At 41.2% G+C, this 27449-nt stretch overlaps 1 protein-coding gene across 1 annotated transcript in view; it reads right to left on the reverse strand.

Annotated features, from left to right (window-relative positions):
* Positions 1-27449, reverse strand: part of KDM6A (lysine demethylase 6A) — a gene marked incomplete in the record, with an annotated part of 3528619 nt that overhangs the window by 1218901 nt on the left and 2282269 nt on the right. Inside the window, 1 exon segment of the mRNA XM_044072373.1 lies at positions 11130-11231. Within this exon segment, the coding sequence (XP_043928308.1) occupies positions 11130-11231 (102 nt within the window).

Genomic DNA, 27449 nt, shown 5'->3' on the forward strand with positions numbered 1-27449 from the left:
CATCCTTCAAATGCTAAGTAGCTTCCAGTACACGCGAGATCAAATTTTCCTTATGGTTCCTTACCCTTCAAAATACTTAAACTCGACACCCCCCCCCTTCAAAACTATTCACTGTCACTCAAACCTATGACCTATGAAGCCAAGACAGATCTGCTCCCTCCCTATAAACACCTTCTCCCAAACTGCACCCTACTAGCCATTGCTTCTCTGTGCTTGAGCCAAAATTAAAGCAGTCACATCCTCCTGGTTTAACTGATCACATAGTGTACTCTCTGTTCAGAACAGTCAATTCTTAATAAAACAGTTACAATGCAAATGTCGATCTGAAGGACATGTCACAAAGTGATATTTCCAGTGGGTAGTACCTTTACCTCCCATACATAAACTCCACCTGGTTAACTCACTCTTCCTACACTGTGAATCAGTTTACCAACCATAAATGCTTTAAACCCACTACACATAGAATCTAATCCCCTCTTTCATCATAAAGGTCTCTATTAGGTTTCCCAATTTAACTACTACCCATATCTCCACCACTTCTACATCTCATACTTTGAATGTATTCTCTCGTTTCTATTCTGATTTGATTGAAAATATATTTGGTTTGTTATATCTTCTATGCATACACTATTAATTTGTCGATGCTTACTCATACATGTAAATCATTATTTGCATACTGTTTACTGTCTTGTTAAATTATGATGTATCCCGGGCTGAGCAGGTAATTGGTCAATATTTAATCAGTGTGCTCTACTCCAGTAAACATTTTTTATACAAAACTAAAAAAAAAATGCAGTTAAAAAGAGAGAATTACTATGACATATACAATAATACATAGCTACAAATAGAGGAGATTATAAAATAATGAAAAAGATGCAGAGAGAGAGAAGGAGGACAAATGAGCAATGGGAGGGAATCTGTAGGGCTGCTCAAGTCCTTCAGAGGATATTTCGTCATGTAGATTCTAGAAGTTGGAGAGGAAATGCGGAAGAAAGGAAATTGGGAACATGTTTTTGAGAATATGAACAGTGGGAAGATGTTAAAAATTCCCCTATGGAAACTCTTACAAAAACACTGGGGGAGCAAATGATAGTAATGATTGAAAAACAATTCTTTTGATTTGGAATACAGGATTCTGAACTGCCTAAACAAACTAAGGCCTTACTAAGTTGAATGCTTCTGATAGCCTAAAAGCAATTAAAAATGAGAAATAACATTTAAAACAACTACAGTGGCAAATTTGAACAATGCAAAGGAAATAAAAACAGGAGATGGGATTTTTTTCTTAGAAAAGTGAAGGAGCCAATTTCATAGGGGAAAAAACAAAAATTTGTGCAAACAGTATATGGAGAATAATGAGCAGTGCAGGGTGTGAGGTAAAAGGCAAGAAATGAGCAATGTATGCAATGCTGGAGTGAATAAAAACTGCTGGAAAAAATGCATCTACCCTCAAGGACTACATCTATGGAAACTCTTATGTTAATGCTTTTCTGGTAATGTTTGTAAACTCAAGTTGTAACACAATGCAATGAAACAATGGGTGGAAAGACATACAGGACATGCTGAAAGTGTCACTGCCAGGGCATTTGGACTTGGGAATCTGCAGCTGGTAAACTTTGCCTGAGGCACAAATGTCTGGTCCCCCCGATCACTACCTGTCAACATTAACAGGATATTCTATGACACATCTAGGGGCAGACATCCACTGTGGGCACCTGGAAACTCTTAAGAGACGACTTAGCATTTCCAACGTGAAGTGGCAGCCAAACTCTCAATACCACTGCCTGCCTTTTAGTGAGCCAAAAAAGTTAGGAGACTAAGAATGAGAGAGAGATATGGGAAAAAGGCAGGAGAGGCAAATCTGACCTGTACCGATATCTGCCATCTCCAGATGGACTTAAGAAATCTCCAAGGCTCCAGCTTTCTGCCTGCTAAATCTTTAATCAAAAATTTCTTTGCATGATTCATATTGCATATCTTAACGATCAGTAGGATCTCTTAGGCTGGATCACGGCCTACAGCTTCTTCTGATCTGACTGGGCACTGTGGTTTTTGAGGTTATGGACCTCAGGAATTTAGAGTATCCAATTTACAAAAAAGAATTAATTCTTTACGTTAAAACCCAATAAAAGCAATCACAAATGAACAACTCCTGTAACAACCTGAAGTCAATATTCTCAAACTTGGTGCTTAAAAATGCTCCGGAAAGGAACTGATGAGACAGTAGAAATGATGACCAATCACATTTTGCAGCAAAATGAACTGAACAATAATGCAAAGCCCTCCTCTAAATAAGAAAACATGTCAGGCGAAAAATGGACAAGGAGGAACTATCGTGTGTGTGTGTGTGTGTGTGTGTGTGTGTGTGTGTGTGTGTGTGTGAGAAAGCTATGGAAGTTGAAGGATGTACAATTGCCTTAGGTAAATTCTCAGATACGGAATAACACCTTAATGGTAATCCTCTACAATGAACAGCTCAAGTCCTTCAAATTACAAATTAATTGGCCTGTAGCTTCATCCCTTTGTTTGCTTTTACACAAAGTCATTCATTCCTTTCCAATAAACCCAAGACAGTCACCTTATCTCACGAGAACAGCTACAACAAACATTTTATGTAATAGGCTGAAAGAAGCAAGAAAGGTTAACAAAAATATGTAAAAAGAAGAAGAAAAAAAAAAAAAAGGAAAAGAGGATCACTAGCAGCAGATGGACCTACCATCTAAATACATCCAGTTAAAGGTCCAATAGATTATAAGATGTGCAATGTCACTCATTAAAAAAAATCCAACGGAATGCAAGACTCCTGGGTTTAGGTAGAAATGGCAGAACTATTCTAATTCATAAAATGGAAACCCTGACAACTTGGTCAATTCCAGACAAATACCTTCACAAAGTACAAGAAAAAATTACCGAACCCATTGCCTACTTTTCCAAAAACACTACTCTGTCTGGTATTCATCAGTTTCAGAATTTGCCATGGGGGAGAGCCTTAATGTTTAAAATCAAGAAGGGAAAAAATGAAAATGAGTGTTTTATACACTTCTACAACATTTAGTTTTGTAATTGCAATAAATTTCAAGATTCCAGAGAAAGGAATACATATCACACAAATACACATTTTTATGTTTCACCTTGACAGAGTAACCCAATGGCTAAAAGTTACAGCACACTACTTCCCACCTTACAGTTCTTCATCTTGGGAGTGCCAAAGGGATCCACACTGGGTCCACTTTCAACAGCTAAAAAATGTACACAATACAAAACTTGTAATATACACAAGACAGCACAAAACACCACTCCACCTTTAACTAACCTACAAATTACAGCAAGGTATAGTTAATTTAGCAAAGCTGTTGCTCAGACTGCAACCTGTGCCCACTACTAAAGAAAAAATGTTCACATACTCAGAATCATCTAACTTAATACTACCAACCAGAAGCAATCCCCCCTGCCACACTTTGCCCTCTGTTCTCCCACTTATTTCTGCACAACACTTGGATCCACCAAATACGTCTGCCAGGCTGACACTAAAACTGGGTTGGTCTCAACTTCTGGGGGGGGGGGGGGCTAACCACCAGGACCTTTATAAGCCTAGACATGCGACTCAACCCAATTGTGCCTCCATGTCCTATGGGCATTTATTAAGAAAGGGTATGACAAAAGTATCTACAGGTTGTTTGTGTGGGTGGGGGGAGGGAATGTTAGTTTGGACTTCACTGTTTTCCTCGGTCTATCAGAGATATGGGTACCAGACCCAGTGTGAATTTCCAAATTCCCATCCACTAGTCACGGTTATGTTTACACTTAAATAAAATTATGGACAGACACTGCATCACACGGATGGGGAAATTAACAGCCACTCAGACAAAACAGAAGGTTCATAGGCAATATTAAGCTGTTGGACTGTAGATTATTACAAGCCTAGCTGATGAGAGATCACCATCAAACCCCACACCCTGCATCTGAGAGGTAAAGACCTTAACCATTATGCCAACCCTTCCCCTATGTCTAACACCTAGACAGTGAAGGATCACAAAGGGAGGAAAGATCACCAAAAGATTTCACTCCGATTCGGTCCATTTCTGAATTTCCAGAAGAATGAATCCCAGCATTTAATCACTGCAGAAGCCTTCCTAAGTTTCTGCCCCTATCCCTTGAGAAAGCATGATCTCACAGAAAGGAAACAAAAAGTACAGTTGTGTACACTTGCCATAAATGTAGATGTTCGAGTGTGTTCACTGATGCAGTCATCACATTTGGGTTATCTGCTTGCAGTAGCCTTCAGTCGGCCTGATTAACAAAGTCTTGGGTCCTGCGTCGGTTGCTGTCCCATCTTCCATGATGTCAGGTAGTCAGGGGTATAAAGCATGCAGTCGAAATTAAATCAGTTTTCCTTGCCCCAGATGTCAGGTGCCCCCATAATGGGAAACAATTATATCTACAAGTTTACACCTCCAACAAAAAAGCAAATACACCAAAAAGCTTTAAGCATAGTAAGCAAGAAAAGAGGTACGGCCAGTAGAAGTCAGGGGTCTGGAGGGAGGGTAACTAGGACTGCAACAGTGAATACACTCGAACATCTACATTTATGTTAAGTGTGCACAACTGTACTATGTTCTTCGTGTTTCACTGTTGCAGTCATCACATCTGGGTAGATTCCCAAAGCTAAGGATGGGAGGAGGAAATTAGATAGCATTAGGACCATAAGGCCCTGCAAGATGGCAGTGGCAAAGTCAGCTCTGGATTTAGAGAAAATTGGCAAAGGGTAATACTTGGTGAAGGTATGAACAGAACTCCAGGTAGCAGCTTCTAGGATGTCCCTGGTAGGGACACCTCTGTGAAAGGCTGCAGAGGTAAATGCAGCTCTGGTAGAATGTGGTCTAATCCCCTGTGGGGGAGGCTTTCCATGGTGCTTATATCAGAAATTAATGCAATGGCCTATCCATTTAAAAATGGTTAGCTTTGAAATGACCTTCCCCTCTGCCCCTGCAGCAAATGCAACCAGCAGTTGTTCAGGTTTACTGAGAGGTTTAGTCCTGCGCAAATAAAATCTAAGTTGTCTGTGCACATCTAAGGAGTGCAGAATTCTCTCCCCTTTGTTCTGTGGATTAGAAAAGAAGGTTGGCAAATAAATGGACTGATTAAGGGCCACACTGGATACCACCTTGGGCATGAAGGAGGGATTGGTCCTGAGGGACACCCTATCCGCATGAAAAATGATTAAATGCTCCACTGCCATGAGGGTCTGTAATTCAGACACCCTTCCAGCTGAAGTGATGGCTAAAAGGAAGGCGGTTTCCCAAGAAAGGAATTTCAGCTCTGTATTTGCAGATGGCTCAAAAGTAGGTAGAGTGAGTTTTTCAAATATAAAGTTAAGGTCCCAGGCTGAAGTAGGGGCTCTCCTGGGTGGTCTTACATTTTTTGGCCCCTCTGAGGAACTGCTTCAGCAGTGGATGAGAGAAGAGGGGTGGTTATGTGTTGTAATGAGCTGAAATGGCGGAGGCATGAATTTTGGAGGAGGAAAAGGAAAGGCCCTTGAGCAGCATCTCAGTTAACTATTGAAGAATCTGTGGTAAATTGGACGCTGCTGTGCCCATCCCGAGTTTGGTTCCAGGAACAGAATCTTTTCCATTTTTCAGCATAGGATTTTATAGTACTAGGCCTCCTTGCCTACCGAATGATATCCAACACTTGCTTACTGACAGATGGTAATGGAGAGATCATGTAATTAGCCAGGCTGCCAGGTTCAGGGTTTGAAGCAGTGGGTGCAGAATCTGGCCCTCCTGCTGTGACAGCAGGACAGGGGTCCGAGACAAGTGCCAGGGTGCTAGCAGTGACACACTGTGCAAAAGGGGGTACCACTGTTGGCGTGGCCAGTCTGGTGCTAACAGTATCGTCTTTGCTTTGGCAAGTCTGCAGAGAGGGTATGAGTGGGTTACTCCCTGCTTGTTTATGTACCACATAACAGTGGTGTTGTCAGTCTTTACCATTAATTGTCCTGGAAGGATGTGGTCCTTGAAGGCTGTCAGGGCATTCTATACGGCTAACATTTCTTTCTGACTGATGTGCAGGTGCATTTGACTTGGGTTCCATTTGCCCTGAATGCACTTCTCTGCCAAATGAGCCCCCCATGCATAGTCTGATGCATCTGTTGTTAGGGTTTGGGCGGCAGGGGGGGTAGAGTGAATGGCAGTCCCTTGTTTTGGTGACAGGCGTCTGCCCACCAAAGGAACTCTATCTGTAGACAAGGAATGATAGGAAGCATTGCTTCTAGATCTTGAGAATGTTGACACCACAGGTGTTTTAGATACCATTGTAGTTTCCTCATATGCAGTCTTGCATTTGGAATTAGTAGAATGCAGGAGGCCATGAACCCCAGGGCCTGCAGTATTTTCCTTGCAGATAGCTGGGTCTTTGTGGACAGTAGTTTGAAGTAGGCTGTCAAATGAACTTGTTTTTCTGGCGTGAGAAAAGCCATCTGGGAAGTTGTGTTCAAGCTTGCTCCCAGGAATACAATCTGTTGGCAGGGTACAAGATGTGATTTATTTTTGTTTATAGTGTACCCCAAGGAAGTTAGCAATTTCTGCAAAAACGCCAGATGATTCAATAGTATGTCCTGGCTTTCTGCCTGAATTAGACAATCGTCCAGGTAAGGATATATATGGAAGTTTCTTTGCCTGCAAAATGCAATGACTGGAGCTAGGCACTTTGTGAATACCCTGGCTGCAGTAGATAAGCCACAGGGCACTGCAGAGACCTGATAGTCCATGTTTCCTGCTTTGAAGCATAGGAATCTTCTGCAGAATTCCCTTATTGTGATGTATAGCTATGCTTCCTTTAAATCCAGTGTTGCCAACCAGGCATCTTTGCCTAGCATAGGAAGCAGTTGGTGAAGCCTTTGCATCTTGAATTTTGGAATTACCAAAAATGTGTTTAGGATAGAGAGGTCCAGTATAGGATGCAAGGAGTTGTGTTTTCTGGGTACCAGGAAAAGTCTGGGGTAGAAACCTTGTCCCCAATTCCTCTTCTGGAACAGGATGAACAGCCCTGATGCTTAAGAGCGAGAATTTGCTTTTGAGCCTCTGCCCACTGATTTGGGGGTAAGTCTGGCCAACCGTTTGAGGTTGGTACGGAGTGAAAGTGGAATCTGTATCTTTGGGAAACTATATTTAAAACCCATTTGTCCTGGGTATTGAGTTCCCAATTTTGTGCCTGCCAGGCAATCTTTCCCCCGAAGGTTGTGCAGGGCTTGGAAGATTTAAAGTTACGTCACTGAGACCATTTACCATAGGGGGGAATCCTACAACTCTCCCTGCTTTGGAAGTGGGAGCACCCCACTGCTTAGCCCTGTGAGTACCTAGGGACTGAAGCCTGGGTGTTCTGCTGGTTCTGGGTTTGGGCTGAGAAGGCCTGGAAGAGGCAGGAAAGGAACAATTTTTAGAGGGCCAATGCCTACTTAATCTGGAAGGCTGTGCCTACAGGAAACTTTAACAGTTTGCATAGATTTAGCTTTTTTCTCCATCTTTTTTAGTACTACTTCTGCTATGTTGACAAATGGGCAGTCTTGGTTTAAGGGAGCTTCCGGCAATTTAGCTTTAACATGATCTGGCAAAGATTGCTCCTTAAGCCAAGCATGCCTTCTAAGTACAGACACAGTGACAGCAGCCCTGCAAGATGCCTCTAGTGAATCAAAACCACATTGCAAAATATGTTTTCCAACTTGTTCAGCAAAATGCATTAAATCCTGTAAATCTTTATTTTCAGCACAGTCAGGAATCATCAATTTCTGTTTGAGCAATCCAACAAAATGCTGCTGATACTTTAACATATGAAACTGGCAGTTTAAAGCCCTAACGGCCAAGCTTGCAGAAGTGTATACCTTCTCACCCCATCTATCCAGCTCCCTGGAGTCTCTATCAGAGGGGGTAGCATTTTTGGCCGTAGTAGCTTTAATGCCATTGGGTCCCTGTGGAATGTCTCAGGATCCGCTGTAGGATTTTTAAAAAGGAATTTGAGAGAGTCAGGAACCCTGTAATACCTACCAGGTTTTCTGGGAGCAGGAGGTAAAGAGTCAGGGGCCAAGCTACATTCCGAAAAGGCATCATCAACAATATCCAGTACAGGGGGGATAGCTAAAGGCCTGTGCTGGGGCAAGGGTAAAAAAAATCCCTAAGCCTCTTATAGAGTCAGAGTAATCCAGGCTTTCCCAGTGAAAATATTCCCTAAGAGTATGTAAGGTTTCACGAAAAGAGAAATCCTCTGGAGGGGAAGCAGATGGAATAGAGTCCTCTGCATCAGAATCCTCACAGGTAGATAAGGGTAAATCCTGGTCTTCAGAGGAAACAGAAATTTCAGAATCCTGATCAGAAGAATATTAGGCAAATTCAGTCCTAGGTCTCTCAGAGGGGGAAGGTTGGTTTCCACGATTAAAGTAATAAGGTCTTCAGCCATTCTTATAATTTATATTTTAGGCATAGAGGCCTGACCATGCGGTCTGGGTGTCTGTTTTCTAGGCATGGATCAAGCTTTAGGCCTTGAAAAAAAATGGTGTTTGTTTTCTACGCATGGATCGAACTTTAGACCTTGAAGAAAATGGCGTTGGTTTAATACACAAGTCAGTAGGCCTGAATACACCCTCAGAAGCCGGTGCCTACAAAGCAGCTCCGGACCTATCCAAGGTAGAGACATCTGCAGATTCCACAGTTGAAGCATCTCGCGGCATACCGGACTCCAAATGGGTCTCAGTAGAGGCCTGCGAATCTGACGTAGTGGGTATCAGGGGCTGCGAAAGCACCTGAGTACAGACGAACTGGCGGACTAGCTTAGGAGAAGCGTCGTTGGCAGCTTTGGACCTATGCGGTCTTTATCTATGCGTTGTTTCGCAATGTCGGTAGTCGGGTGGCTTACCGAAGCCATATCTTGATAATTTAACAGAGTACCAAAAAATTTAGAAACGTAAAGATACAAATAATGAATAGTTCATTGTTTAAATAAGGCACAAAACTGACAGCGAGGTACGTCGCGGTCAGGGCCTAGGCAAGCAATGCAGTACAAATGAAAATCTTTATGAGGTATTTGCTTTCCACAAAAAATACAATTATTGACTTTTACTGAAATTGGTTTAGAGCAAGAAAAAGTTTCCCCAATGGGGTACTTAGCTTAGTTGAAGACTTCAATTCTGAAACTCGAAAACGAAAATTTCAGGAGTCTGCTGACTGGCACTTGCAAACTGCTTCTGCTTCGAGCACCACACGGCAAGAGAGACTGATGTAATGGCCTCGGCTGCATTCTTTATACCCCTGACTACCTGACGTCATGGAAGATGGGACAGCAACTGACGCAGGACCCAGGACTTGTTAATCAGGCCAACTGAGGGGTACTACAAGCAGATAACCCAAATGTGACAACTGCAACAGTGAAACACGAGGAACATCACAATGCTCTGAAATAAAATAAATTACATACTTAAACTTGCAGGGAGAGCTTGTCATAGCCACAGAATGAAAAGGTTGTCCAGGCAATAAAGTAAACTACAAGTTATAGTAACATTCACTCGCTGGCCGCCTCATTTCAAAATTTAATACATAGCCCCCATACCTCTCAAATGTCCCTGATCTTGCTTAATATTTTTGTCTCGTCCCTCAAACTTTGATTTTGTAGTAAATTACTGAGGACTGCAGTCAGTCAATAATGCCAGACTATCTTTCATACTACTTATTGTTCAGAAACTGTATGTTGACAAAACTGTTTCTACTAACTTCTTAAGAGAATTAGAAATATTTAAAATTTCCCTGATTCAAGGACTTGTTTTCTTCTCATTAATTTGGTCTCTGCCCAGAATTTCTTGGCAAAACTGAAAAGTATAGTGGTTTCAAGTAAAATACAGACAAGCTCTCCTCACACCCCCCCCCCTTTACATAACACATTAGGACCTCCAATCCCATCCAACCAAGGTAAACTTTGTAGCTTTAGTTAAATGGAAGGACACTGAAAACAGACCAATGAAGGGTAGAAGGTCATTCTGCAGATCTACCAACATGGTCAGCATGTATGTTATATTTAACACCAGAAGCATTCTACAGTGGGAAATGACTGGAAAGAAACCCAAGCAATGAAAGTAAACCATCAGGAGGCTCAAGTCAGATGGCCTAAAGGCAAGGCTTCAGAAGACACAAGGTAATCCAGCTACTGAACAGGCCTAATTGCAGGAATCAAGATCCAAGTGAGACCGCCTGGAGAAGATGCAACGTGAACACCAAGTGATCAAAGCACAAACTTCTGCAACATAATTAACTTATCCTTTTAAGGACGATTTGTACTTGGACCAACTCAAAGCCCTGTCACTATACTCAGTACAGTGCAGACTGCTAAGAGATGACCTGTGTCTGTCATACAAGGCATTCGCCGACCCACTAATGATGAATTTACTGCAAATCAACAAGTCTAACAGCATCAAAAATACTCTGATCTAGGGATGTAAACTTCTTCTCTATCAAGAGAATGATTTAGAGGGAAAGGTATATATTGCAGAGGATAGAGCTGCTGTGGAACAGACTTCCCATCCACAAAAAGCAATGTTCATCCTCCATCCATATTCAAGCGCAACTTAGACCTATGGACAGAAGAAAGAAATTTTAACCCAGGACAACCCTTATACTACTAAAGGACAGAGGCAGCTCATAAATGGTTTATCCCATGCATGGATCCCCTCAAATTATCTAAGGTAGGATCACAGTTATTCTCATTAGGAGAATATCTCTGGTATGATCCCAGTCATTCTCACTAGGAGTAGTACACAACTATCGCCTTGGGATGGGATGGGTAAGGGCAATCTACAAACACATGTGACCGGTCATTTCTAGCACAGAGAGAGAAATTGTATAGGCTTAATTATCCTGCAAGGGCACCTAGGCTAATATCTGTGAACCTTGTTAGTAATTAATCATTTTAGTGTGACCTCCCAATTTTGAGGCATCTCTCCACATATCTCCGAAGTAATAAGGCCCTGTCAGTTAACCACGACATTGTATTACTCAAGTAAAAAAATGCTGAACTAAACAAAACTGGTGTAATATAAAAACTAGCTTGCCCCAACACAGCAGCAACAAAGTATGTCTGGTCCTTCTTACCTGCTGATTTTGCATCAACACAAGCTGCCCCTCCAGTTGCTCTAGTGTCTGCTTCTGCACAGGGTTCAGGTTATTTCTGTTAGCTCGCAAGTGCTCCAACATCTAATACATAAAGGCAATGCGATTTTTAACTACACCACATTTATATTTACACAAATATACTTTTCATAATATACATTATATATATATATATATATATATATATATATATATATATGCACAAATATATATATACATATATATATATATATATATATACATATATATACATACATTTTTTACATATACATATATATATATATATATATATATATATATATATATATATATATAGATATATATATACATATAGATATATATATATATATATACACACACACACACATATATATATATATATATATATATATATAGATATATACACACACATACATACATATGTATATATGTGCACACACAAATATATATAAATACATATTTCTAGAGATCTTTTTACATTATATATATATATATATATATATATATATATATAAAATGGTTTACCATTGTAATGTCACTATGAAGTATTCGAACTACAGATTTTCGAATACTTCATATGTGTGCAGTTTAAATGAGCGAACGTTATATTTGCGAAAGGACTGCACATTCGCAAATATAACGTTCAAAGGGATGTACAGGGATTGTGGTACAGTGCGGTTAGGGAAATATATCCCTTTCCCTCACTGTAGTGCGATCTCGGAGTTAGAATATATAGTTAGGGGTGTGTGGGGCGCCCCCCACAGGGGGGGGTGCAGGGGGGCTTGTCCCCCTTCATAATCTGGATGTTAGGTGTGCTAGCTAGGGATACAGCAAGGGTGGCATGGCTGTTAAGTGCCAAAAATGTCGTGTCCGACATTTTTGGCATTAACAGCTGATTTTCGACATTAGGACGGTTAGGTTATGTGTACTTTTGGCGAAATAGTTCGCTGTTAAGTACCTTTTTTTTTTTTTTACTTTCAAGATTTTAACAGTAAACCCTTATATATATATATATATATATATATACACACACACACACACACACACTGTGTAGAGAGACACAGACATGTATGTGTGTGTGTATATATATATATATATATATATATATATATATATATATATATACATATACACACACACACTGTGAAGAGAAACAAGACGTGTGTGTGTGTGTATATATATATATATATATATATATATATATATATATATATATATATATACATACACACAGACACACGTGTGTGCGTATATATAAAAATACAGTCAGACGCATTTAACTTTGAAAGGCACTATTGCGTTGACACCAAATGATTCACATTATGCACACCAGCATACTACCACACATGCACAAACAGTGAATATCGATACAAGCACTAACTTTTAAACAAAACATTGTTGTTTTTGCAATGAGGGAAAAACCTCACATGCACCCCCACACCCCTTGCTAATTATATATACAAACTCTGAGACTGTTCAGTTCCCAGGGAAAAAGGCAAATTTGCTAAGCTTGAGAATCATCCGATTCACATCTCTCAATCTCTTAGAACAAGAAAACTGGAGAAATCATAAATAAGAGGAGGACAAAGTCAAAAAAACAGCTACAATTTTTGAATACTGCTCTTACAAACTAAAGGAACGAAAAAAATAAATAAAATGCAAAAACCTGGACATTCTGTGGAAATCTGGACACTTCAGGAGTAAGGTTCAAACAGTTAATTTTGTTGACAGATATCGACTATCTGTTTAGTCGACTAAATAGACGTCAACCAAAGCACCATGCGACAAAAAAAGCAGAATCCATATATACATTCACAGCAGTACTACATAAACAAATATACATATGTACTTCAAGTAAATGCAAAGCTAAAACACAAGAACTGCAAGAAAAAATCATGGCATTTAGCAGTACTAACACTTCTCATTCTTACAAAACAAGAAACAGAAACACAGGTACAAGGATGAATGACTTCTGTCTCTGGCAATTACACATTGCACTGCCTGCTCTCAGGCACAGCAAAAAACCAACACCTTATACAGTAACCTGTCACAGAAGGCAGTGGGAATAAAACGTATCTGCAAGCACCATCTTATTCAAAACTTGTTACTTTATACAAAACGCTACACACAAGTAATAATATGATCACCTCTCTGCAGTATATGTGTTGTTGTTGTTGAGTCTTTTGGCTTTTCCCGGTTGGAGGTCGCCACAGCGGAACTTCGGTCCGCTAATGATTGGCAGAAGATTTTTATGTGCCGAGTTGCCAGCCCTGACGCACAACCTTCAACGAAGGTACGCCCATTCATGCACGTCTCCACACAGAAGACGCTCTAGCTGAGAATCAAACAGGACAACGTCTTACTGTGAGGCGACAACGCTACCACAGCACCACCACCGTAGTCTCTGCAGTATGTGTGTACTGTACAGAATTAACTACCTACTGAGCCGCACATGGATAGTTATGATTAAGTCTCAAATCATAAAACACTTGTGTTCAAGAAGTGGGTCTCAAAAAATCCATTTCAACAGCAAATCTGAAAAGGTGACAATATCCATTTCAAGAACACTAACTAGTGGGTTATAATCAAAGGAAAAAGCCCTAATTATTTGTAGCAAACAGCATTTTACCTGTACTGATGTACTCCAAGCTAGGAGAGCTAATAGGTGCATGAAACATTTTACAGATTTTAAAAAAGTGTCGCAGTGTTGCCACATTAAAGAAGTGAAGTTCAACTCTGACAGGACAGCAGCTTTACAAACTCTTAAGACACAACTATGTGCGTTACTGTGCGTTACTGCAAAGTAAATTCAGCTCTCAAAGCTGTTAAACATTTCCAGACTTATTCTGGGTTGGCTGCTGTGTTTGCTCAATCACAAGACTAGACCTTAACAAAACTTGCTATACACATCGGTCACGGAAGTGTACAACACATTTACTGTTTTGCACGATCAGAATCTTCTACATACAACCACCTTACACAATAAAAAAATCTGTATTACTCAAAAGAAACAAAAACATACAAGAAATAAGAGGTAGAACAGAATGGGAATAAGATGTAAAAAGTACAGTTGTGTAAGTTGCACTTACCACAGCAGCAGATGTTCGAATTTCTCACTGCTGCAGTAGCCTTTCCTACTTGGGTTGTGTCCTGCCCAGGATGGAATAGACACTCATTCTTCAAAAAACTTGTCTCCCTCCCACACCTACACAGTGACTGCTGACCAGCTAGCTCCTTGGAGGGAAATCAGCAGTCAGAATGACATTAGCACATGCTTGCACAAAGAAAAACTTACATTTTTGGGAGGTTTCAAGAAAAGTAAAATACATTTTTTTATCACAACTATTATACAGTAGGTGGATGGGTGTGGCTACTGCAGCAGTGAGGAATTTGACCATCTGGTATTACAGTAACAATTGTACTACACTCATCACTCTCAGTGACGCTGTAGCCATTGACTATTTGAGTTGATAAAGCATATCCAGACAGTAAGGAGGAAGGATAATGGTTGTCCAGGAGACCCTGGAGAATGGTCATAGCAAAGGCGGTGTTGGACCTGGAAAAGGAACTCAGTATGCAATGCTTTGTAAAAGTATGTACTGGGGACAACATAGCTGCCTCTAGAATAGAATTCACCCCTTTACAATATGTCATTAAGGAAAACATGGCTCTAGTAGATTGTGTCTTAATTCTACCGGCAAATGTTTCACCACGGTGGGAATAAGATTCAGTAAGAAAAAGTCAACTGGATTTTTTTTTTTCAATAAACATCTTTACCAAAATTATCATGCATGACAGACAATCATACATTTATATAAATGGAAAACAAACACTGATACCACTTTAGTTGCCAACGCACACATTATACATCACAGACACCATTGAAGCCACTGTAGTTGCAAACTGGAACGTTTTCCCCCGGGTCTCTGCTGAAAATTGGCTTTGCTCCAAGTCAGATTTTCCTGGTAGACAAGTGTTAAATAAACAAAGTATACATCACTTACAATCTATCCAGTCGTTGTCAGTTGAGCATTAAATGTCTCATTCAAATCCTGACTCAACCTCAGTTCCTTCTCTGTATATTGTTCCCACAATTCCCATTTTTCCTATGTAGTCTGCTCCTTCCCTTTTCTAAAGATCCTAATTCCAGTTGTTTTACTTCTATTACTATATTTACTACTACTAGTAAAGTTGGTCTTGACTTTGATTTCCTTTTTCTAGTAACTGTTTTTTTGGCAGCCACCATAATTAGACTCTGCAAGGCTTTACAATGTCTAGGCAATTCAGATACGTTATCATAGCTCAAAGTCATCTTCCCAGTCAACCCAATCCACTCACCCAGCATCTCTGACAGAGTGGTCTGCATGGAATTCCTAAAGTCTGCCAGCTCATTACACTCCCAAAAATATGTTGCCAGATGCCTCTTTCTTGCCGTCACACCTCCAACATTTGCTTTCTACCACAGAAAAAAATATTTGGAGACTACTTGGGGAATAAAAATACCTGTGTAAACACTTCCAGGCAAAGATCCTAAATCTTCTAGACTTTGTTGCATACCTGGCAGATAAACATATATTCCCCATTGTTTCGCTGTCAATTGCTTATACAATTCTCTCTTCCACAATCCTCTCTAAGCTCCTCTGATTCATTCTTGTAATTAATCATGCAATATTTTATACACTCTATGGCAGTTTCTGTTCTAGATTCTATTAAAAACTCTAGCAGTGCTACTCTTTCATTTAGAACCCCCTCTCTATTGCTTTCTTTTTGCCTATACTCTAATATCAGTCCTTAATAGGGAAGGCAATGTCTAACCTGCTGTCCAAATAAATTCTTGGCCTCTTCCCATTTTATTACCTTTCCCTATCAAATTATTTGCTCACAATACGTTGGTTCCTTTGCAAGTTTTCTCCAATAAATTCCAGCCCCTCTTGCCTATTATCTGTATCCCTAACCACAGTCATCCCTATCGACAGAGTCTCTTTTCTCCATTCTCGTGCTGGTTTACTTCTTAGAATACTCCATTCTATTTTTTATGAATATAACACTCAGTATGATTTGTTTTGTTCTCCTTAAGAGTCTGCATCCAAAACCACAATCTCTCCATATTTCTTGAGCTTCTCCAGTGTATCATCATTCCTTTCCAATTTGAATTATAGTTTTCTGCTTGTGCTATGTATAAGAGCCTTACTGTATTACTCTAAAATGCCCCCTCAAATTGGGTAATCCTAGTCCTCCTTTTTCTATTGGAAGAATCAAGCTTATCCCACTTGACTCTTGCAGTCTTCCATTCCCAGATAAAATCCTTCAATTCTTTTTATAATTGCCATCCACAGCTTCTCCTCCGGTTGATAAAAATATGCCTGATCTGTGTATAAGACTAAAGGGACTAAAACATTTGAAATGCGTACATCTTATTATCCATATTCATATAACAAAGCTTCCAGTTTCTTAACTTTTGTAATGCATTCTGTTTAGTCTTCTCCCACATATCCTTAGCTGCCACAAGAGAGTCATTTCTAATCCATACTCCTAAATGCTTCATTTTATCATGATCCCATAAATATAAATATTGCTGACCAATTTGTGTGTGGGTACATAATTTATTGCTGACCAACAATGAACTGTTCCACAAACTAGATAAAAACTGGAGATACGGATGTCCAAAAAAGTATTTAATGGTAGAAAAACACAAGAACTAACACTAAAAAAACAATACTCTCTGTTAACCCAGGTTTCGTCCAAATAAAACGGACTTCTTCAGAACAATGAACAAATCCCAATGGACCATATAAAAACACTTCCAATTACAATTAAAGAATGCACCTGTACCTAAATTACATATAAAAATTTTTTTTTAAAGAAAAAACAAACAAAAAATACATTAAAATAAAACATCACTTGATAAAGAAGCCACATGAACTTATCAAAAATACCACAGTCAAGACAATCATGAAATACATTAAAAAAAATATATATAACTTATAACACCAATAGAAAGCTCCAAAACATTTAGCATATATTCAGTCTAGAAAGAAAGAAAGCCAGTAATAAGCTAAAATAACCTAAAAAAGGTTACTAAGTTAAACCAGAATATGCCTTAACTTAAGAATAGGTGCTATACGGATATATATCAGTATAGCACCTATTCTTAAGTTTAGACATATTGTTGTTTTTTAATGTATTAATCTATTTTTTGTGTTTCTTTAAAAATTTTTGCATATGTAATTAGGTACAGGTGCATTCTAATTGTAATTGGAAGTGTTTTTATATGGTCCATTGGGATTTGTTCATTTTTCTCAAGAATGGACGAAACCTGGGTTAACAGAGTATCGTTTTTTTTTAGTGTTCGTTCTTGTGCTTTTCTACCATTAAATACTTTTTTGGACATCCATATCTCCAGTTTTTATCTGGTTTGTGGAACATTTCATTGTTGGTCGGTTGTGGTTTTTCGGATGATATGAAGTCTAATGCTAGTATTTTGGAACTTTTGTAAATGAGCAATTACAGGAGCATACAATCCAGATTAAATTGTTGGGGGACAAGCAACAGATACCAGGACACTGTAATGCCATTTATGGCAGTTTGGGTATACCATTAACCCAACCTACGCAAACTGTTCAAACTTCAGGAAATATCCAAGAAGCCACATCGAACAACATGGAAAGTAATACTAGGGTCCGAAGGGAGTCTGCTGGTCATAATTTATCACGGTGGAAGCAATTCAATTACAATTTCTGGCTGGGTGGTTATGATAATGAACAGTGTAAAGAGACTACAAATTCAACTTTGAATGATCAATTAAAGGTATTTGAAAATAAATTATATTCTTTCAAAAAAGTACAGCTTGAGAATAATTTAATTAGGAATATTGAACTGAAAATAGTTCCTAAGGGTCTGCCGAGCATGGAGGTACCCTAATGGTGCTGAAAATGATAGTGAAATGCTCAAAAAAGTACATTCATTATATGACAGAACAGGGTTAGCCTTAATGGATACAATGTTAAAATACAATAATGTTAAGGTGGATAAACTTACAGCTGAATTGGAACTTGTTAAGGAAAAAATTGTTAATTACCTACTTTTCGATCATTGCATCACTAATTATGGCAATATATTGGATAAAGTTGGAGAATCGTCGTGTTATTTTTTCACGTAAAATGAATAAAATCAAGAGAGATACCAGAAACTATGCCACCGACAGTTTATCCATTTTCGGAAGGTAATAGGAAGTCTCAGTGAATGAATGAGAGTACCTCCAATAGAAATTCAGTGGAGCATGATGCAAATACGTATGTTACGAATGCTCAGGAGGGTATTTATAAACAACATCAGCGGGAAGCGAGCCCTTTAGAGGAAGGTCCACGGCATTTGGAACGGTTAAAAAACAGGGACTATATCAATGAGCAGACATCCTTTCAGAGACAGGGAGCACGCCCGAACATATGGTATACGAGCAAGTCAGGCAATTCGAGCAGTACATGGCACCGTTGAAAGCAAAGCCTCACAGTCAGTATATGTAAGTAAAGATTTTGCACAAGTATTTGGATATTCCAATGTGAACACAAAGTACAGTTGTGTACCTACCATAAATGTAGATGTTCAAGTGTATTCACTGTTGCAGTCATTACTCTTGGGTTATCCTGCTGACAGGCTACCCGCAGTCGGCCTGAATTCCAAAGTCTAGGTCCGGCGACGGTTGCTGTCACCTCTTCCCTGACGTCAGTGCTCCAGGGGTATAAAAGATGCAGCCGACGCCATTTTCTTCAGATTTTCTTGCCCCAGATGTCAGGTGCCCCAAATAGGCTGAAAAATATACCAATAAGAAATGCAAGCATACAAATAACATTTCCTTCATCTACAAGCAAATACACCAAAAAGGTTGTATAGGATAAAGAAGTGCAGATAAGTCCCAGCAAAGAGAAGGGGGATGGTGGGTGGGTAACCTGGACTGCAACAGTGAATACACTCAAACATCTACATTTATGGTAGGTACACAACTGTACTATGTTCATAGTGTTTCACTGTTGCAGTCATTACTCTTGGGTAGAATCCCAAAGCTGAGGATGGGTGGCTGGGCTAAATAGGATTAGGAGAGGCTATAAGGCCCTGCAGAACTGCAGTGGAAAAGCCTGCTCTGGATTTAGAATAGAGAGGTAAGTGGTAGTGCTTGGTAAGTGTGCGCACTGAACTCCAAGTTGCAGCCTCTAAAATGTCTTTGGTTGGTACTCCTCTGAGGAAGGCTGCTGAAGTAGCTGCTGCTCTGGTAGAGTGAGGCCTAATGCCCTTAGGCACCGATTTGCCATGTAGTGAATAGCAGAGACTAATGCAGTGGCCTATCCATTTTGAAATAGTCTGCTTTGAGACAGCCTTTCCTTGTGATCCTGCAGCATATGCTACTAAAGAGTCTCTCACCCTTATTCTGTCGGTTTGGATAAAAGGTAGGCAAATGAATGGTTTGGTTAAGGGCATCAATGGACATTGCACCTTAGGCATGAATGTGGGGTTCGTCCTCAGAGAAACCGTCTGGATGGAAAATGAAAAAAGGTTCCACAGCCATGAGTGCCTGTAACTCTGAGACTCATCTTGCAGAGGTTATTGCTAGGAGCAGAGCTGTTTTCCAAGATAAGAACTTAATTTCAGCTGTATTGGCTGGCTCAAAAGGCGGCAGTGTGAGTTTTTCCAAGACATAATTGAGGTCCCATGCAGTTATTGGTGCTCTCCTTGGAGGTCTTATGTTTTTAGCCCCTCTAAGGTACTGTCTTAGCAGCGGATGTGAAAAAAAGTACAGTTTTGTACCTACCATAAATGTAGATGTTCGAGGATCCCCATTGCTGCAGTCCTTACTATTGGGTGTAGTCCGCTGTCCAGTCGGCCCGAATACCAGAGTATATGGCTGACGTCGGTCAGGGCGCATTAGACTGACGTCAGTACGTCAGGGTACTAATGCGCATGACCGACGTCATATCCTCAGTCTTTTCTTGCCCCAGATGTCAGAAGACCCTAAAAAGACAAGGCCCAAAATACCTGCACCAAAAATATGTACAATATATACAAGAATATATACAAAAATATCAGCATGTAACCTCACCTACACAACCACCCCTAAACACAGAGGGAAGGAGGGAGGTAAATTGGACTGCAGCAATGGGGATCCTCGAACATCTACATTTATGGTAGGTACAAAACTGTACTATGTTCTTCGTTCCCCACTGCTGCAGTCCTTACTATTGGGTAGAATCCCAAAGCAGAGGTAAGGGAGGCTGGCAAATCATAAAGAAGCAGGAGCTGACAACATGCCTTGCAAAACAGCCGTGGCAAAACCAGCCCTAGACTTAGAGTAGATAGGAAGGTGATAATGCTTAGAGAAAGTATGCACTGAACTCCAAGTAGCTGCTTCCAAAATATCCTTAGTTGCCACCCCTTAGAAATGCTGTTGAAGTGGCAGTAGCCCTAGTGGAATGAGGCCTAATCCCAGCTGGAATCTCCTTGCCATGATGGGAATAACAAAATGCAATGCAAAAGCCAATCCACCTAGAAATAGTTTGTTTTGACACAGGCTTGCCCTGCGAACTCAAAGCAAAAGAAACAAACAACTGCTGAGACTGCCTAAAATCCTTAGTCCTGCTTAAATAATAACGCAATTGCCTGTGTACATCTAAAGTGTGCAAAATCTTTTCCCTTTATTTTGGGGGTCTGCATAAAAAGTAGGCAAATGAATAGTTTGGTTTAAAGCCACACTAGAAACCACCTTAGGCATAAAGGAAGGATTAGTGCGTAATGATACCCTATCCTTATGGAAAATCAAAAGGGCTCTACTGCCATAAGGGCCTGCAACTCAGACACCCTTCTTGCAGAAGTAATAGCCAACAGAAAAGCAGTCTTCCATGACAAGTATTTCAATTCAGCAGTAGCCGCAGGCTCAAAAGGTTGTAGAGTAAGTTTTTCCAACACAAAATTGAGATCCCAAGCAGGAGTAGGAGCTCTACGTGGGGGTCTTATATTCTTTGCCCCTCTAAGAAACTGCTTGAACAAAGGATGCGAAAACAATGGTGGGTCACAATCATAGTGAGCTGAAATTGCTGCAGCATGAATCTTAATGGAAGAGAAGGACAAACCTTTGTCCAATAACTCAGTAAGATATTGAAGAGCCACACTCAAATTAGGCTCAGAAATCTCCAAATTCTTTGCTGTACTCCAAAATAAAAATCTCTTCCATTTTTCTGTACACTTTCCTTGTACTAGGTCTTCTAGCTTCCATAATCACATTTAAAACTTGTTGAGGAAGTTGAGACCTGCTGTGTTTCAACACAGAATATGCCAGGCTGTTAGATGAAGAGAGTGAAGCTTGACATTGAGCAGATGACCGTCCTTCTGAGATAACAGATGAGGAATCAGAGGTAAAGGCCATGGAGGCTTCTTTACCAGACTCCGTAGTAGTGGGTACCAGTGTTGCGAGGCCAATCTGGAGCTATCAAAATCATCCTTGGCCTGTCTTGTCTGACCTTTAATAGTACCTTTGGAAGAAGAGGCAGAGGTGGAAAGGCATACACATGAAGGTTTTTCCAACTGAAAGACAGAGCATCCACTTTCCAAGCTGTGTGATGAAACCCCTTTGTGCAATACTTTGGCAGCTGGTGGTTTAGTGGAGAAGCGAACAGATCTATGTCTGGAGTTCCCCATGACACTGTCAATTTCTGAAATACATGAAGATCCAGTTTCCACTCGTGGGGATCCATGATTTGTCTGCTTAACACATCTGCTAAGGAGTTCTGTGCTCCTGGCAGAAACCTTGCCTGAAGAGTTAGTTGCAAACTTAGCGCAGTCTCCCATAAAATCATTGCTTGCCTGCATAGAGGATAAGAAGGTGTTCCCCCTTGCTTGTTGATGTACCACATGACAGTTGTGTTGTCTGTTAGAATCAACACCTGCCCTGGAAGAAGTAACTCCTTGAAAGCCATTAATGCAAACTGGACTGCTAACATCTCCTTCATGTTGATATGTAGATGCTGTAGTCTGGCAGGCCACTTGTCTTGTATCCACTTTCCATTTAGATGAGCTCCCCAAGCAATGTCCGAGGCATCTGTCGTTAAAATCTGACTCGCCTCTGGCCGGGTCACAGAGAGTCCCTTGTTTAGGTGACATTCCTGAGCCCACCACAAAAATTCTTTTCGAAGGCAAGGTATTATTTGAATGACAGTGTCCAAATCCTGGCAGTGCTGTGTCCATACATTTTGAGATACCATTGTAGCTTCCTCATATGCAGTTTGGCATTGGGAAGCACCAGAATACAAGATGCCATGAACCCTAATGCTTGAAGGACTGTCCTTGCAGTCAGCACGGACTGATGAGATAGTTGATGGAAGTAAAGTGATAGACTCTTTTGTTTGTCCGGGGTTAAAAGGCCATCTGGGCTGCTGTATTCAGTCTCACACCCAGAAAGCACATGTCTTGAGAGGGTACTAGACTGGACTTTATTTCGTTCACAGAATACCCTAGGCATCTTAGCACTGCTATAACATATTCCAGATGCTGTAGAAGGTCTTCCTTTTCTTGAGCCAGAATCAGGCAGTCGTCCAAGTAAGGATAGATTTGAATTCCTTGTAGCCTGAAGTAAGCTATCACTGGAGCCAGAACCTTTGTGAATACTCTGGGCAGTAGATAAGCCAAAGGGCAATGCAGAGAACTGATAATGAGAATTTCCAGCTCGAAACCGCAGATACTTCCTGCAACTTAGCCTTATAGGCACATGAAGGTAAGCTTCCTTGAGATCTAAAGTTACCATCCAGTGATCTTTGCCCAGCAGAGGTAAAAGCTGTTGTAACGTCAACATCTTGAACTTGGGAATGTCCAGATAAGTGTTGAGGAGAGATAAATCCAAAATTGGTCTCCACGTGTTCCCCTTCTTTGGTACTAGGAACAGGCGAGAATAAAATCCTAGGCCCCTTTCTGATACAGGGACTGGCTGAATGGCCCCCATCTGGAGTAACTGAGAAACTTGCTTGTGAGCCTCTTTTCTTTGTGGAGGAGGAACGTCTGGCATGCCTTTGAAAGGGGCATTGTATGGAAATAAAACCTGTAACCGTGGTGAATGATATCCAACACCCATCTGTCTTGAGTAATTAAATCCCAATTTTCTTTGAAAAGAGACAGTCTTCCTCCCAAAGGAGCTGCCAGACGAGAATCTACTGGCAGCTGAAAAGGCAGGTCATTGGGTCTGTTTACGAAAGGACTGACCCCTGCCCTCACCAGAAGTCTGAGCAGGTGAACTCCTGTTCTAGGCCTAAAAGAACCTTGAGCCCTGCCCCTACCACGTCTAGACCTACCCCTAGACTGGGAATCATAAGCAGGATATGTCCACCCCTTAGCAGGCCAATTTCTACTAAACTTGGTGGCTGCACCTGCAAAAATCTTTAACAGTTTGCATAGACTTAGCTTTGTCCTCCATTTTCTTTAAAACTGCTTCCACAGGCGAACCAAACAACACATCAGACTGTAAAGGAGCATCCAAAATCCTTGTCTTAACATGCTCAGCTAAATTCTGATCCCTCAACCAGGCATGCCTGCGAAGAACAGAACTAGTGGCAGCCACCCTCGAGGAGGCCTGTACAGCATCAAAACCACATTGCAAAGAATGCTTACCCACTTGTTCAGACACATGAACCAAATCCAGCAACTCTTTACACTCAATACCTTTCGCCAAAGCATCCACCTTAGATTTCAATTGTGAAAGGAGATAATTTTGATATTTTAGCATGTGAAACTGACAATTCAACGCTCTCATGGCTAGAGTGGAAGAAGTATACACTTTCTTTCCCCACCTATCCAAAGCCCTTGCCTCTTTATCAGTGGGAACAGGATTTTTAACCACAGAGGCCTTAACACCTTTAGGCCCCTGAGAAACAGTTTCTGGGTCCGCCCTAGGACTCTTAAACAAATACTTATGAGCTTCGGGCACCCTATAATACCTATCAGGTTTAACAGGAGCAGGAGGCAAAGAGTCAGGGTTCAGGGAAGCCTCTGCAAAACATCTTCCACCACATTCAACACAGGAGGTATAGCTAAGGGCCTATGCTGGGGTAAAACAAGAATTCCCTAAGCCTTTTCCTGGAATCAGAGTAATCCTGGCCTTCCCATTTAAAGTGCTCCCTCATGGAATGCAGAGTCTCTGAAAATGAGAAATCCTCATGAGGAGAAGCTGTAGGAGTGGAATCATCCACATCAGAATCAGAATAAGGAGGATACTCCTGCAAATCTTCCGCAGAAGACTCAGAAGCCTCTGAACACTGTTCAAAACTATCAAACTCGGTTCCACCCTAGGCCTCTTATCAGGAGGGGGCATAGAACCTCTAATCATAGTAATCAAATCTTCTGCCATTTTAAGCATATGTTTCTTAGGTACAGAACCCGAAATGCTAGGAGAAGCCCCCCCTGAAGCTGAACTTGGCCTACCTCTCAAAGAAGTTTTGGCAACAGAAGGAGAGGCTCTAACTACCTTGGGAAGAGAGGGAAGAACAGTTACCTGAGAAGCCCCCTCAGCCTGGCCTACCTCCTGAGAAGGCACATCCTGTAACAGTAAAGTTTCTGCCTGAGACTCCATGGAAACTCCTGGCAAAACCTCTGGCTCCACTGAGCCTTCTAAAGAACCGACGTCCGGGACTGCCGGTTCATCAACCCTAGGCTTCGCTGTTTTATCCTTGCGCTTCTTGGACGAAGCGGGCGTCGGAGCATCCGACGGCATTTTATAATTGCAACGCTTCCCAAACACTAACCTGGCACAGTCTAACCTCCTCTTAATAGTGCGTTTGTTAAACCTAGCACAAGAGCGGCAACCAACAACGTCGTGCTCAGGCCCTAAACAAGGTATACACAAGGTATGGTAATCCCTATGAGGTATCTGTTTCCCACAAGAAATACAGTTATTCACTTTTTCTGACATCCGGTTAAATACTGAGGCAAGAAAAACCAAAATGTTCTAACGGGTACTTAGCCAACTCTGCTTCGGTCTGAAACTCCGGTTTCGGAAATATTTCAGAACGCCAACCTGCACTCGCAAAACTGCTTCTGCATCGGACCATGCGGCAAAAAAGACTGAGGATATGACGTCGGTCATGCGCATTAGTACCCTGACGTACTGACGTCAGTCTAATGCGCCCTGACCGACGTCAGCCATATACTCTGGTATTCGGGCCGACTGGACAGCGGACTACACCCAATAGTAAGGACTGCAGCAATGGGGAACGAAGAACATCTGGTGGTTCTGTATTGTAATGAGCTGAAATGGCAGAGGCATGGATTTTGATTGATGAAAAGGATAGGCCTTTGTCCAGCATCTCAGTTAGATATTGTAAAATCTGAGGAATATGTGGTACAACCGTGTCAATTCCTTGTGCCTGGTTCCAAGCAAAGAATCTTTTCCATTTTTCAGAAAAAGATTTCCTGGTACTGGGCCTCCTGGCCTACAAAATAATATCCATCACTGCTTTAGAGAGAGGTGTGTTGTGAATGGCTACATTATCTGCCATGCTGCCAGATTTAGGGTTCTGAGCTGGCTGTGCAGGATCTGATTGTTTCGTTGGGTCAGTAAATGAGGAATTAGAGGCCTATGTCCAGGCTGGGCCTTGAGACAAGCTCTTCAGGATTGGGTACCAGTGCTGGCGGGGCCAGTCTGGTGCAATCAGAATAATTTTTGGCTTCTCGTCTGACCTTTAGGAGTACCGTGAGGAGGAGAGGCAGAGGAGGAAAGGCATATACTGTTAGTGTTTTCCAGCTGAATGACAGAGCGCCCACTTTCCATGCTTGTTTGTGATACGTCCTTGTGCAGAATCTCTGTAGTTGGCAGTTGTGAGGAGAGGCAAATAGATCTATGTCTGGGCATCCCCATTTCTTTATTATTGTGCTGAAGACTTGTGGATCCAGTTTCCACTCATGGGGATCCATGAGGTTTCTGCTTAGTTAGTCTGCCAGAGTATTTTTCTTTCCTGGCTGGAATTGTGCTTGCAGGTGTACTTGATAAGTCAAAGCTATGTCCCACAAGGTCATGGCTTGTCTGCAGAGGGGGTAGGCATGAGTGCCTCCCAGTTTATGTACCACATGACTGTAGTATTGTCCATCCTTATCAGTAGTTGTCCTGGATGGAGTAGATCCTTGAAAGCTGTCAGGGCATTTTGAACAGCCAGCATCTCTTTTTGATTGATATGAAGGTGACTTTGGCTTGTGGGCCATGTGCCCTAAATACATTTTCCTGCCATTTGCCCCCCCCCCCCCCAGGCATAATCCGAAGCATCTGATGTTACTGATTGCCTGGCTGTGGGTAGGGTGAATGGCTGTCCCTTGTTCTGGTGACAGGCCTGTGCCCACCATCGAAACTCCTGTTGCAGGTAAGGAATGAGGGTAATTAATGTTTCCAGGCTGTGGCAATGTTGAGTCCAAACACTTTTTAGATGCCATTGTAATTTCCTCATATGCAGTCTGGCATATGGAATTAGCAGAACGCAGAATGCCATGAAGCCCAAAGCCTGCAGAATTTTTCTTGCAGATAACTTGGTCTTTTGTTGCCAACATCTTGAAGTAAGAAGTCAGTTGCCTTTGTCTGGCATGAGATAAGCCATCTGGGCAGTTGTATTTAAGCTTGCACCCAGGAATATTATCTCTTGAGAGGGTACTAGTTTTGATTTATTTTAGTCTACCGTGTACCCTACGCAAATAAGTAATCTTTTTACAAATGCCAGATGCCTTAGTAGAATGTCCTTGTTCCCTGCTTGAATAAAGCAGTCGTCCAAAGTAAGGATATATTTGTATTCCTCTGTCTCTGCAAAATGCAATTACTGGTGCCAGGCATTTTGTGAAAACTCTGGGTGCAGTAGATAAGCCAAAGGGCAGTGCAGAGAATTGGTAGTACATTGAGCCAGCTAGGAATCTGAAGTATCTTCTGTAAGATTGTCTGATTGGAATATGCAGGTATGCCTCTTTTAGGTCCAAAGTTACAAGCCAAGCCTTCTTGCCCAGCATGGGCAGAAACTGCTGCAGAGTCAACATTTTGAATTTTGGAACGTCCAGGAATGTATTTAGAGTAGACAGGGCCAGTATTTGTCTCCAGGCTTTGTCTTTTCTGGGTACCAAGAAAAATCTTGAGTAAAATCCTTGTCCCTGCTCTTGCTGTGGTACTTGCTGAATGGCCCCCATGTCCATGAGGGCTGAAATTTGTTTTTGTGCCTTTGCCCATTGATTGTGTGGCAGGTGTGGCATACCTTTTGGCCTTGGCAGGGTGTGAAAGTGGAACCTGTAGCCCTGGGACACTAT

This window comes from Protopterus annectens, chromosome 5.part0, assembly GCF_019279795.1.
Source record: "Protopterus annectens isolate FY-2018-M chromosome 5.part0, PAN1.0, whole genome shotgun sequence".
NCBI classification, from domain to species: Eukaryota; Metazoa; Chordata; order Ceratodontiformes; family Protopteridae; genus Protopterus; species Protopterus annectens.